This window comes from Bombina bombina, chromosome 4 (assembly GCF_027579735.1).
Source record: "Bombina bombina isolate aBomBom1 chromosome 4, aBomBom1.pri, whole genome shotgun sequence".
Taxonomy (NCBI): domain Eukaryota; kingdom Metazoa; phylum Chordata; class Amphibia; order Anura; family Bombinatoridae; genus Bombina; species Bombina bombina.
In genome coordinates this window covers 612,153,804-612,168,613 of record NC_069502.1, presented here as the reverse complement: position 1 = coordinate 612,168,613, position 14,810 = coordinate 612,153,804, and the positions used below count along the sequence as shown (strand labels likewise).

Genomic DNA, 14,810 nt, shown 5'->3' with positions numbered 1-14,810 from the left:
CAAAGTTCAGTTCTCCTGGGCTATATATCTTCCGGTAATATTCCGTAAATAACTTTAGGATATCTTCTGTCTTATTAACTGTCTTACCATTCATAGATATAGAGCTAATATAATTATGTCCTTTCGATCTCTTGACTAGGCTTGCTAATAGCTTCCCTGCTTTATTTCCAAATCTAAAAAATTGTGCACTCATTCTAAGTTCTTGTTGTGTAGTTTTATCAAGTAGCCATATGTCTCTAGCCTCCTTAGCCTCTACATACTGTTGCCAATTATTCCTATTTGGCTCATCAAGATATCTATTGTATGCTGAGCTTAGTCTCTTTACCATTTCTTTTTCTCTGTTTTTTTGTTTAATCTTTTTTTTACATATATAAGCAATAACTTCGCCTCTAATTACCGCTTTGGACGCTTCCCAGAATATCTCCGGCTTATCCAAGTATTCTGAGTTATTCATACAAAAATCCTGCCACTTTGTTACCAACATATTTTTAAAGTCTGTATTATTAATCAGATAATTCGGGAATCAAAATCTTTTTAAGGGGGAGTTGCCACTATTTATACTAATTTTAAGGATTAGTGGGGCATGGTCTGATATTGTTATTTCTTTTATCTCTGCTTCTACATCCAAACCTGATAATTTCTCTGAAATTAAAAACATATTGATCCTTGAGAGCGTCCTATGAGCCTTGGAGGCACATGTATATTCCTTATCTGTCGGGTTCCTCTCTCTCCAAATATCCTTTATAATAAGATTTACCATAAATTTCCTAAGTAATTTAGCCTCTAACTTATCTCTTCTAGTTTTTTTTCTAGCTGATCCCTCTCTTATTCTGTCTATAGGAGTTTGGGGGGCCATATTAAAGTCCCCCCCTATTATAAGAATCCCTTCTGTTTTTTCCAGTAACTGTGATTGGAGGTTTAACCAGAATGTTGGGGTATAATCATTGGGGCCATATACATTACAAATGGTGAATCTTCTCTTCTCCACCTCAATTTTTACTATCATATATCTTGCTTCTATATCTAACTCTGAGGATATAACTGTGTATTGTAACTTTTTATTTAATAAAATTGCAACCCCTTTCTTTCTTTTATTACATGGGGTGCCTATTACTTCTCCCACCCAGCTAGTTTTCAATTTGGCTAATTCCTTTTCTTTTAGATGTGTCTCCTGGATAAGAGCAATGTCAGTATTCAAACCCTTTAGTTGTCTCAAAATAGCTTTCCTTTTTATCGGAGAGGTGAAACCTCCTACGTTCCAAGAGGTACATCTAATCTGACTAGTCATTTTTATTCAGACCACCTGGCCAAGTGGGAATGGCAAAATATGAACAAACAAAACAAAAAGCAAAAAAAGAAAAAAATATATAAAAGAGGAAAAATCCCCCTCCCCCACATCCACCCTTTGAACTCTACCTTTTCTATACATCTTATTATACAGGTTCAAAAAAATAAATTTCTCATTGTATACACCTCTTTTTATATCACCTCCTCTCTCATGAATGTTTCAGCGTCTTTAGAATTTTCTAAAAATGTTGTCCCCTTGGTGCCCTGAATACGTATTCTTGCTGGATATATTAGTGTGGCATTGTAACCCTTATTTATCAGTTGAGTGCACAGAGGCGACATTAATCTCCTTTTATTAGATACTTCTGCTGAGAAATCTTGGAAGATAAGGATTATTTTTCCTTCTATGGCTAAATCCCTCTTTTTCCTATAATAATGTAACAACTTCACCTTATCTTGGAAATTGAGATATCTAGTAATTACCGGTCTCGGTCTGTCTATGTTGCTATCTTCCCTTCTATTTCCTATTCTGTGTGCTCTTTCTACTATGAGGGGTATGTCTGCGGGGGTTATATCCGGTAATTTGGGCAAAATTTCAGCCATAAATACGTTCAGGTCCTTATATTGTGTGTCTTCTGGTAGTCCTATTATTTTGATATTATTTCTGCGTGCTCGATTTTCTAGATCATCTACTTTCTGTTGTTTCTTATATCAACAATATTTGCCTCTTGACCTTCAACCCTATCCTCTAGGTCTGACACACGTTGTTCAACCTCTGTTAATCTTTTTGAAAACTGTCTCACCTTGTTTGTCAAGCCTGATATCTCAGACTTAATTAAGTCAAACTGAGGCAAAAAGATGTCTGACATCATCTTGATTAAAGCCTGTGTGTCAAGCTGATTAACACTCTCATTAATGGATTCTGACACAGATTCACTGCTTCCTTTATTTTTTTTCCCCTACTTTTAGCAGCCATAGCTGGAGACTTATTCTTGTGCTGTGATATATATTTATCCATGCATTCTCTTAACTCAAAAATAAAAATTCTTCTACCTTCCTTCTTTAACACTCTGTGTTCAGTGACTTCTTAATCTATATATATTAAACTTACATTAAGCAGGCAATATGCCTGTTGTACTATCCTCAAAACCCTTACGTGAAAAAATAAAAAAATAAAAAATATAATAAAAAAAAAAAGTTATTTTTTGTGTGTGCAAATTTGTGTGAAGCAGACACTCTGTTTTATATGGGATCCCTTATAGTAGCAGTGTATAAGTTTTCTTTTACTCAGTCAAATTCTTTATATTGACCTTATTTAATTTTACTTATAAGGACAACTTATTTAATGTTATTTCATTCTTTTAACATTCAAGAGAGAAGAGCAAAATGCACCCCCTATATGTTCATGTGTAATTCATCCTACCAGAGGCCTATTACACCCTGTACCTGAATTAGGGATTAGACTTAAAACCATTTTTTTTTTTTTTTTTCCTTTATATAGAAAATTATATCCCAAAAAATTATACCAGTGGTTACATTTTCCGTTTAGCTAATTCTTTACCCAACATGTGTAGACGACTGACTCTTTACAGACCCTCAGAGGAAGATATCAGTGTATTTTAATATTCCAAAAAGAAAAAACCTTTTGCTTTTGCATACTTGGATGTTTTGCATCTCCTACATTAGGCTATGTTTCAATATGACCATCCCCTAGAGACTAAAATAGGGATTTATTATAGGCTAGTCTTACACGTTTTCCAAGTAAAATACAGATAATAAGTATATGATCTATCTGAAATGTGCATAGTACAATACCTATCACAGTAAATAATAGTGTAATAATGGCATGATCTGAATTCACATATGGTCTGGAAGGGGTATATATATATACATATATATATGGTATATGTATTCTACAAGAACTCAGCTGAATGGTCAAGAAGGGGTTAACTCCTCATTCAGATACTAGGTCACTATGGAATGTAGAAAGATCACATTACCAGACCCCCATCTGAGAAGGATGACCAGCTGGCTTAAGATCCTTTGTCTAAGGCTAATGCCATTCCCTACCCCCAAAGCACATGCAGGATGAAACCATATACTCTTAAAATTACAATGGGGGCTTGCTTATGAGTGACATCATCATTGTGGGAGGGATGAAAAACTTACAATAAAAGTAGCAGGAATACTGGAGTTCACTCTCTTTCACTCTTTTTCAATTGGAATGGTGACCACAGCTAACATCAGAAGTAAGTGATCCTTACAGACACATAATTTCAGCACACCATACTTTCACATAGATTGGGCAAATGTATTAGTGTAATATTGATGTATAGTTCACTGCTGAGTATTTATAAGTGATTTGCATATGTGTAATTTATATTTAATCTGCATATTGTAATAATGTTTAATTAGCCTCATTGTAATAAAAGTTTTGTTACTGCTGGAATAAGACTTTGTGAGTTTATGACCTTACAAGTAGTTTAAGCTAGTGATTGTGTGTTAATATTATATAGTGGGTATAATAATTCATAAGGGATTATTAAATGTAATATTAGCCTTTCACTAAAGTGTATAGCAAATAGATACTAAGATTTATAGAGTCTTAGGGACCATTTAAATGCAGTTATTTCATTGGCGAGCCGACCCAGCGAATTTTCTTACCAATTACACTTGTTTAAAGGGGGGACAAATCCATGTTTTCGTATAATACAAGTGTGATTTTTGGACGAAAATTGAACCTAGTTTTTGCTATACTGTTTTTGAGTTGAGCGTTTCAGCAGTAAAGTCTTTGGCCAAGACTACAGATCCAGAGAGGCATTACCTAAGGATCAGTTGAACCAGACGCAGAGAAAATCATATCGCGCAGGACGTGAATCTGATTTGCTGGCAGTCTGAAGACACTTTAAAGTGTGAGTATGGAATTAATTGTTAAATATGCAGAATGTAGCACATTTGAGCCTATTGTTGATGAAAATACTGACATAGTTAAAAGACTGAAAGATGTGTGGTTGCAATGTGAGAATGAGAATAAGCTTATTGATAAAAAAAGGTTTTGTTTAACAAAAGAAAAATCCAAATTACAGAATTGCATGAAACTGTTGTTAGCTATCAAAGACCAAATGAATAGAGCAATCTTTGAACATTCTCCCCCAATAGCCATGTTAACAGAGATCAATTGTAACACATTAGATGAGAATTGCCCCACATGTGGGGTAAATGCAGAATATATTAATACTTTAGAAGAAAATTATGACGCAAGAGGCCAACTTATTGCTTCATTGAGACAGGGACTTGCAAACTTAACCCCTGTTGCAGTATTAAATGAGGACAATGCATGTGTGTCGCAGGAAGATGGGGCACATGTTGATGGGGGAAGGGTGCAAAGCCCACATGTTGATGGGGGGAGGGTGCCTATTCCACACAGTGAGGAAAGATTGGATCACACACAAAATACAGAGAGCACACACATTCCAATACTAACCCCACAGATAACTAGGCCAAGAACATTAAACACAGAACATCAAACAGATACTTTATCACTAACACCCAGTGTAAGATCCAGGGGAAGAAATTTAACTCAATCGCAAAATTTACTTTTTTCTACCACCTCTGCTGAAACATCATCCCTGGTATCAACTACTCTTATAAAACAAGATAGAGATAAAGTAATGAGACAACTGGTAAAGTTAAAACCTCTCTTTCCAGTGTATGATGTTAAAGCAGATGTTTTCACTAACATGTCAAATTTTGAGTCTGCAGTAAAACAATACATGCTGTCAGATAAGGAAGCATGCTTTTTGTTAAAAATGTGGCTTCCAGGCAGCATTGCAGCTAGATTACAATCACCAGTTGCAGGCCCAGTTAATTTGAACACAGATTGGTTTAAGGAGGATAAATGGGGTTCAGATGGGGACAGATTAAAAGCTGTTTGTAAACTAGTGACAGGGAGTAGAGATTTGGACAGTCACTCTCTTGCAGAAATGCAAGTAGCATTAAATGATGACCCATGGGTATTTGCAGCTAAATTTGAACAATTATATAGACTGACACACAGAATTTCACCAGAACAAACACCTCATGATATGTTGCAGTATTTAATTAAAAAATTCACATATTTGGAACCTAGCATACAAATGATGGCTGAGGAAAAGAATACACTAGAGGGTGTGTTATCTATTATAGGTAAGGCTAGGCAGAACATTTTAAAGAAAAAGAACACAGGGCAACACAGAATTGCTGTGGTAACCACTAATGAAGGGAAACAAAAATATTCAGAGGGTCCCTTCAAAGGTACTTGCCATTACTGCAATAAATATGGGCACAGACGAGTAGATTGCAGATTCTTAAAGAGAATTCAGAAGGAAACTGAGGGAGGGCAGGAAAGATTACATCCCTCTGCACCTCCAAAAGAAAGCTATGCACATAATTGGGTAGGGAAAAATAACAAGATTAAGCCCCCAGATAAAACAGGACAGGAATACACCCCAAAGCTTAGGCCTGGTACTAATCTGTATGGCCCAGCGCATGAGGCTTTGAGAGTGATGACTGTGGGGGGAGGGGAAGTGGGATATCATGAAAAGAATTATGAAAATAATTCTCCTCTGATATCCTGCTCTGACTGACTACCTCAGGCCCTGGATGACATGGTCCCTATATGTAACACCTTTAGGGATCATTCTGGACGTCCCTGTGTCTATGGTGTGATTGAGGGCCATCGCACAAAACTCCTCATAGACACAGGAGCTTCAGTAACTTTGACAGACTTACCATTAAGTCCCCCACAAGGGACAAGACAGACATTTCTTGTGGGACTTGGGGGATCCCAGTCCCAAGCATCCCTTATCCCAAATGTGACTATGACACTAGGTAATCAGTGGACTAAGGAAATTCCCATTTGGCAGAGCAAAAACACAGAGGGTACAATACTTGGTGCTGATATAATGAGATCAGAAGGGATGATAGTGGACCTATGTAACAATGTTTTGTGGAGGGATACTAGAGGGAGAAAACCTGTAATATTAGATGACTCTTACATCAGTCCCATAGCATCCATTGCATCAATTCCTTCAGAAAGGGTGTGGCCGGATACTGAAAGTCACCCTGATTTGAAGAGATTGGTCATGGATTTCCCTGACATATGGGCTCAACATAAGAATGATTGTGGCATATTAAAAGGCATTGAAATCAATATTGTAGGCCCTGACCCCCCTCCACAAAGACAGTATCGTTTTCCAGCAGAAGCTATTGAACCTGTGAGGCAAATTATTAGTCAGCTTGAAAGCCAAGGGATAATTAGGAAATGTTCCTCCTCTAATAATTCTCCTTTGTGGCCAGTAAGGAAAGCAAATAATACTTGGAGGTTAACTGCTGATTTTCGTATGGTGAATAAAGTTACCCCACCTGTTACAAATCTAGTTGCTTCTACTCCTGAAGTGGTATCCAAACTGAGTGCCACATGTAGGTGGTATTCTGTTCTGGATATAAGTAATGGTTTTTGGAGTGTCAGACTAGCCCCAGAGTGCCAATATAAGTTTGCTTTCTGCTTTGATAACATGCAATTTTGCTTCAATTCGCTTCCTCAGGGCTTCCACAGCTCGCCTACATACTTTCACCAAGCATTAGCAGAGGTATTAAAAACATTCTCAGTCCCAGAAAGTATCATACAGTATGTAGATGATATTTTGTTACAAACAGAGACAGTAGAGGAACATTTGGAGCGGCTGAATGAACTGTTTGGCTTGATTGCTGAATCTGGCCTCAAGTTAAACACTTCAAAAGTACAATTAATGAGACAAAAGGTGACATTTTTGGGAGTATCAATACAAAGGGGTACAAGATGCCCTACTAGAGAACGAGTTACAGCCATACTTCAGGTGCCCAGACCTTTGCATAGGCAGTCCTTAAGACAATTCTTAGGCTTGGTAAATTTTTCTCGTGATTTCATTGAAGGGTTTGCTGAAAAAGCAAAACCTCTCTATGATCTTTTGAAAGGGGAGGATGTTGGGAAAATTCCTTGGAATACAGAACATGAGGAAGCATTTAAAGTGTTAAAGGAAGGTTTAGCATCAGCCCCTGCCCTTGCCACAGTGGAGAGGGAGGCCCCTTTTGCTTTACAAACATACACATCTGACACTTCAATTTCCACAGTCCTACTGCAGGAGAAGGCTGAAAAATGGAGGCCTGTTGGCTATTTTTCCAGGCTTCTTACTCCAGTAGAGAAAGGTTATGACGCATGTATCAAGGCTTTGTTAGGGGTGCATTGGTCAGTTCAGGCTACTGAGCATATAGTGGGATTTGGGAAGCTCATCCTCCAAACACCACATACCCCTATAAAGCTGTTATTGGAGAAATCATTAAGTGGGGTTTCAACACAAAGAGTGACTAGGTGGTTAATAGATTTGCAACATCGTGACATCACTGTACAACACAATGCAAAATACACATTACCCCAACTAATGCACACTCAGGGTGAACCCCATGACTGCACAGAGACATTCACACACAGGGAATCGCCTCATAAATTGTTCAGGGACAAAACTTCTCCCCAGGATTTACAAATTTATGTAGATGGCTCAAGATTTTGGCAGGATGGTCAATTTAATACTGGTTTTGCTATTTGGGTCCCCTCGCAACAATTAGCTCTTAAATTTATGTTACCAAGATCATTCTCAGCACAGAGAGCAGAATTAGAAGCCATTTCTATGGCTTGCCACAGGTTTGACACACAAGACATTTGTATATACAGTGACAGTGTCTATGTGACCAGATCACTGACAGAGTACTTACCAATTTGGAATCTAAGGGGAATGGTAGACTCAGCAGGCAAACCATTGTCACATGTTCAAGCCCTTAAGAAATTGGTAGATTGGGGAACACAGCACCCATTGCAGTCAGCTATTGTTAAAGTTAAGGCACACACACATTTCACAGATGCACATTCACAAGGGAATGCACATGTGGACATGTTAGCCAAACAGGCAGCTGTAGATGGGGAACCATGGCAATCAGATGAGAATGACAGTGAGACACAGGAAGCATGGAGAGAGCATGTTACATCTAAAGATACAATGGTACACATAGCAAAGATTACAATGGTAGATTCAGAGGTACCTGATTTGAAAACAGAACAAGCTAAAGATCCTAACCTTTTCCCTCTGTTACAGGAACAGCAAACACTCCCAAATGGTTATTCAATTTGTAATGGGTTAATATGTTACTCTAATCCCAATGATCCACAGGCTAAATTGGTTTTTGTGGTCCCAAGTCATTTGCAGGGACCTATAACACAGCAAACACATTCTTTTCTTGGGCATATTGGGCAAAGTGCATTAGAGTACCATTTAAGGCAAAAATTTCATTGGCCAGATTTAGCAGAAACCTGTTTAAAATGTGTGCAAGAATGTTTAATTTGTGCTCAAATTAATCCACGCCCTAAAGGTCAGAGACCCATTCTCCAGAGAATACCAGTAGCAGATGGCCCCTGGAAAGCTATCCAAATTGATTTTATAGGCCCACTTCCACTATCAAAGGGGGGTCTCAGGTATGCCCTAGTAATTGTAGATATTTTTTCAAAATGGTTTGAGGCTATTCCACTTCGTTGTGATACTGCACAGGCTACTGCCAGAGCACTGTGGGAACATGTTTTCTCAAGATGGGGGTTTCCAACACTCATTGAATCAGACAGGGGTACACATTTTACAGGTCAGGTAATGCAAAATCTCTGTGCCCTACTGGGAATACAGACAAGATTTCATGTACCATATCATCCACAATCCTCTGGTATAGTTGAGCGCATGAATCGCACATTAAAAACAAAATTGTCAAAAATGCTTTCCCAGTATGGTAAATCATGGGTCACACATCTTCCAGCAGTTCTAATGGCTATTAGAGCTACACCATCAAATGCTACCAAGTGTTCTCCCTATGAGCTCATGACAGGGAGAAAGATGGCATTAGGCCACCCAGGTGAACCACAATTGTCTACTCCCTTGAGAGAATCTGTGTCTAGAGATCAATATCTCTCCCAAATTCAGGAGCAGTTGAGCTCACTGCTAATTTTTGCTGCCTCTAATATGGCCCCAACAGATTGTAAATTTTCATCTACACCTCAAACACCTCTGTTTGAGAAGGGGGGATTGATCATGATTAAAAATTTTCGCAAAAATTCTCCCTGGGATGCAAATTGGGAAGGACCTTATAGAATTTTGGACAAATTGGGTAATACTGTAATTAAAATAGAAAGATCAACCCCTGGGAAAACCAGAAGGCAGCCTGGTTACAAATGGGTCCATGTTGACCAATGTAAATTGTATAGAGGGACAGCTGTCCCAGATGTAGATATTTCTGCTAAGAACTGATATTCTCTTAATCTTTTTTTGACAGATTTCATTATGTGGAGCCTGAGAGGAATGATCGCCACAAACCTATTTGTATTTGTGTGGGTGTTATTGCAAAAACTTCCAATCTGTGACTGTAATGAACTTTCAATCACAAACCTCACAAGGAGTCGTAGATGGAGCTCAAGCAGCATCATCAGAGGATGGACAGGCTTATGGAGCTCTCAAGACCTTCACAAAGATTGTTTGGGAAAATTGACTTTTAATGTGGGTGGGAAAATTGAAATATTTGCAGAAAAACATCAAGACAATTTAATTGGTTTTTGGAGGGTCAATCAGGGTAATAAAGTTGAATGGGAATGTAAGTGGGTGGCTTGGGGAAAATGGACTGTAGGTCTGGTGGGAGAAGGTGTTTCTGTGTCTACAACATTTACAAATCCTATTCACACTATAAATGGCGATAACTATAATATAACCAAGGTTATATTTGAACAACAAATTGGAGAAGGGATTAATTGGAGGGTTACAGCTGCCAACTTTGGTGGAGGGATTGAAGTATACTTAAAAATAGATCAAATAAAGGAAACAACCACATTTACGCCTTTGATCTATTCTACTTTAATCACTACACCAAAGATGAAACATTATGACAATACTCCAATGTGTAAGGGGAAAAGTGTTGTTTCTAGTGGTCCATTTCAAACAAGTACAATCAAGCCAACTCCAGTATTGAGGGATGCCACATTCCAATTTATCACGTGGAAGATTAAAATAATAGATTGGCTAGTTTCCACACATTACCAAAATTGTTCCAGAATTACTGCCACTATGGAAAAAGCATTAGTTAAGTGGGCAGAAGGTACTAGGAGAAGGACTAGGAGGGATATCATGGATACAGTTTTGGGAGGTGTGGGAACAGGGCTAGGTGTGGTAAATTCCATTGACATATCCAGCTTAACAGCAACCTTACAGTCTCAGGGGATGTTAAATGCAAAAGGGATTCATACGCAACAAATGATAAACACTCTGGTAGAGACACTGACACAGACAGTCATTCAGGTTCAGGGTCCTGCCATTCAACATACAGAGGAAATACTGATAGGAGTAATTAGCAGGTTAAGGGAAGTATCCTGGGATTTTGTGTGTATTTCCATGCAAACAGAATTATCAACTGACTTTAAATTAATAGCACAGGCTATGGAAAATAACCATACACCTTTGGGAGGGTGGGAGCAGTCTGTTGTTAACAGTTTTGCATCAAAACACAGAGAATTATGGTTAAACAGTTGGTTGGGCTGCAGGGAAAATATATGCAGGGCTACTTCACTTGTGCCCACTAGTGGTACCTATCAGAATGTTTATCATTTGTTTTCACTAGGAACACCTGTCACAGAATCTCATGTTTTGCATCATGAGTTAGAGTTCCCAAATTTTATATGGAATGGTTCCCATATGGAACAGGTAGATATGTCTGGCTGCATAAGGTTTCCTTCTAAAATTTTATGTCTACCCAACCAGGCAAGAATAATTTTTGATTCCTGCTGGCATAATCACTCATATTGCAATGGTTTTGTGGAGAAAGTTAATCCCCAAGATATGATTTTTCCCTTAGGACAAGGAAAGGTGTGTTTTGTTGCATTGAAGCCTAAAGATGAAGTGCATGTATGGTTTGACAGGTGTAATTCAAGGGAACAAATCACACCAGGGATTTATTGTATTACTGGGTACCCTGTGAGGATAAGTTCACTACAGTTTAACTTCACTGTCCCACAGTTACTCACATATAACGCTACCTTGGGGGCTCCACTCATAAACCCAATATTAGTAGATGATGCACCTTGGCAAAAATGGGTAACCTTATTGCAAAAAGACTCTGTGTTACTAGAACATCTTAAAAATTTTGGGGAACGTGTTCATGTAAATTTCTACCATCAGGAACAAGAACTACAAAGGATTGAACATACTTTTACGGAGATGTCAAGTGCAACCTGGTGGCAGAAATTAGCAAATTCCTTTTCGAAACAGTTATCATGGGGTTCTGCATTGGGAAATCTGTTTATACATCCATTTATAATCATATTATTTATTTCTATATTATGTATAATTATTCAAATTTGTATGTGTTGTTATTTAAAATCATTAATTGCACGTGTATATCACTTATATTATGGTATGCGAATGGAAGCGTCTTTAGTACACTAATATAGCCATCACACATAGGTGGGGTTAGGAATCTTCCATCAGATTCACTCATATAAAACAACCATTGGAATGGAAGGGTATGGTAACCTCCATTGCCAAAAGGGGGGAATGTAATAATGGCATGATCTGAATTCACATATGGTCTGGAAGGGGTATATATATATACATATATATATGGTATATGTATTCTACAAGAACTCAGCTGAATGGTCAAGAAGGGGTTAACTCCTCATTCAGATACTAGGTCACTATGGAATGTAGAAAGATCACATTACCAGACCCCCATCTGAGAAGGATGACCAGCTGGCTTAAGATCCTTTGTCTAAGGCTAATGCCATTCCCTACCCCCAAAGCACATGCAGGATGAAACCATATACTCTTAAAATTACAATGGGGGCTTGCTTATGAGTGACATCATCATTGTGGGAGGGATGAAAAACTTACAATAAAAGTAGCAGGAATACTGGAGTTCACTCTCTTTCACTCTTTTTCAATTGGAATGGTGACCACAGCTAACATCAGAAGTAAGTGATCCTTACAGACACATAATTTCAGCACACCATACTTTCACATAGATTGGGCAAATGTATTAGTGTAATATTGATGTATAGTTCACTGCTAAGTATTTATAAGTGATTTGCATATGTGTAATTTATATTTAATCTGCATATTGTAATAATGTTTAATTAGCCTCATTGTAATAAAAGTTTTGTTACTGCTGGAATAAGACTTTGTGAGTTTATGACCTTACAAGTAGTTTAAGCTAGTGATTGTGTGTTAATATTATATAGTGGGTATAATAATTCATAAGGGATTATTAAATGTAATATTAGCCTTTCACTAAAGTGTATAGCAAATAGATACTAAGATTTATAGAGTCTTAGGGACCATTTAAATGCAGTTATTTCAAATAGCAACACTTTTTAGCCTTTAACATACAGCTTATCTTTCCAGAGGTAATATGTTCAGAAAGAGGCCCCTTTCTGGCAGTTTTTTTAGTATTTTATGCCACTATTAATCAGGGGTAATAATACTAACCTAGTAAGGCTTCAATTTAACAGATTTAGAGAACACAGATACATGTTACCTGGATGGTATTCTTAAAAATTCTTACAACCTATGCCTCTTAATCTATCTGCAGTATGCATGTCATAATACTTATCACAGTGAATAATAATAACACTTTTCAGCATTTAACATACAGCCTTTTTCTACTTTTTATCACAGTATAAGCAAGACAATGTCAACAATAATAAACTGCTTTTTTTTCTTTTTTTCCTTTTTCCCCTTTTTCCTCTGTGACCACTTTATCTGTTATTTACTGCCTTCATGGGGACCAGTAGAAACCTCAGGGGAAAGTTTACTGAGCTAATTGTCATGTCCTTCTGTCCAGAAGTAGTATATTCAAGGCAAAAAGACCCCTTTTTTTTTCTTTCTAGCAGTTTTTTAGTGTTTTATGCCACCATTAATCAGGGGTATTAATGTTAACCAAGTAAGGCTTCAATTTAGCAGTTTTAGAGTACAAAGATAAATGTTACCTGGGTGGTATTCTCAAGGTTCCTTACCACCTGTGCTTCTTTGTAAAATGAAGTGTAGCCTTTTCCCCAGCCTCAATTTCGCTGTCTTGTGTCTGGGCCCTTGGGCTGTTCTATGCTGTCTGGTGAGGAAGTCCTTCCCTGATGTAGTGCTGAAGGCAGCCGCTCTCTAATTGCAGAAGCTTTGGTCTCCTTGTGAACTGCAATATTCTGGAGAGCAGCACTCCTCCTTAGCAGCACCTCTGTTTATGCATAATGTTCCCGGATTGATGAAGCATTACAGGTTGATTACCTCCACTTTCCACTCCAAGCAGTGCTGGTACGTGTGATCCCTGCAGCCGACCTCTCACTCAGGCCTGCAACATTACCTCCTTCCTGCTTGCCGGTTTTTATCCGTTTGCGGTATTACCCGCTTAGCTCACTCGCTTTGAACCTGTGGGGCATTCCCCTCTCCTTATCCGTAGAGGACTTAGGGTGGCACCCGGCACGGTGATCTCTGGATCCTTGACCCGGTCTCCTGGCTGAGTCCTAGGGTCAAGTTAGGAGGGCTGGAACTCAGAATTTTCATTCTTATCGGTCCTCTCAATAATAGGGTCGACTGGGTCCCTGTATACTGCATCTGTGGAAATAAGGTTAAGAGAATGCTGCAAAGGAAGAAATTTGTTAGAGCTTCCAGGCTGAGGTTGCTCGTCATCACATCTAAATCGCCCGTTTCCGGTCTGTAGGGAGAGAACATTATTAGTACCATTATTGACATTTATCATTTTATTTGGTATATCTCTCCCCCCTCTCTCAGGTAATACTGCAGTATTTATGAATGTGCCTGTGGCCCACTGCTGGCCACTGGGTGTACCCCTAAAAAAGGATTGTTAGGTTGCTGAGCCATAAAAGCTTGACTCATATTAGTAAATAGTGTACATAATTGACTAACTTGTGTGCTGAGTTGGCCCACTTGAATGGACAAGCTATCTCTTAACCCATGGACCGATTTTTTGATGTCCCAGGGTATTGATTCCTGGATCTTTGGGATCCCTCAGCATCATAGCTATTTTTTCTATTTTGACGTGGTTGTCTTTGGGGTTCAACTTGTTCAGCGTTAGTATTTTGGGGAGCACTATTTACTTGGGGTGTCTAGTTACCCTGAGAGTATTTTTGCCACTTTTGTATTTACTTTTATGGGGATACCGATAACCTTGTGGGTTTTCATCTCTTTAGGGATAATTATATACCTGGGTATGCCCCCCATCTTGAGTAGAGTTAAAACTCTATACCTGGGGATGGCCTGTTTTCTCGGGCTACCTCCACATAGGTTTTCTTTTTAGACTCTAAATTGAGGGGGCTAGGTGACACCCTAGTTTCTGCCACAATTTTGGGGTTAGACTTTGGTTCCCTTTTAACCCCCTGTTCACCGGACTGCTGAATAGAGTATAACTTTGTACTCTCTTTG

At 38.4% G+C, this 14,810-nt stretch overlaps 1 protein-coding gene across 4 annotated transcripts; it reads left to right on the top strand.

The window, feature by feature from the left end:
* The first annotated feature begins 3,128 nt into the window (after positions 1 to 3,128).
* On the top strand, positions 3,129 to 12,399 carry LOC128656612 (uncharacterized). 4 transcript variants are annotated; one of them, XM_053710616.1, is made up of 3 exons: positions 3,129 to 3,536; positions 4,088 to 4,199; positions 9,673 to 12,399. In XM_053710616.1, exon 3 carries the CDS (start codon positions 9,681 to 9,683, stop codon positions 11,826 to 11,828), a length of 2,148 nt encoding a protein of 715 aa, XP_053566591.1. In that variant the 5' UTR covers positions 3,129 to 3,536; positions 4,088 to 4,199; positions 9,673 to 9,680; the 3' UTR covers positions 11,829 to 12,399. The 4 variants fall into 4 exon arrangements, with proteins under 4 accessions (XP_053566591.1, XP_053566588.1, XP_053566589.1 ...); XM_053710613.1 differs by having other exon boundaries at positions 4,055 to 4,199; XM_053710614.1 differs by having other exon boundaries at positions 3,521 to 3,536; positions 4,068 to 4,199.
* Positions 12,400 to 14,810: the final 2,411 nt, after the last annotated feature.

What these genes read in the sequence shown, in the direction of transcription:
- LOC128656612 (XM_053710616.1), top strand. Translation starts at nt 9,681, where the DNA reads ATGTGGAGCCTGAGAGGAATGATCGCCACAAACCTATTTGTATTTGTG.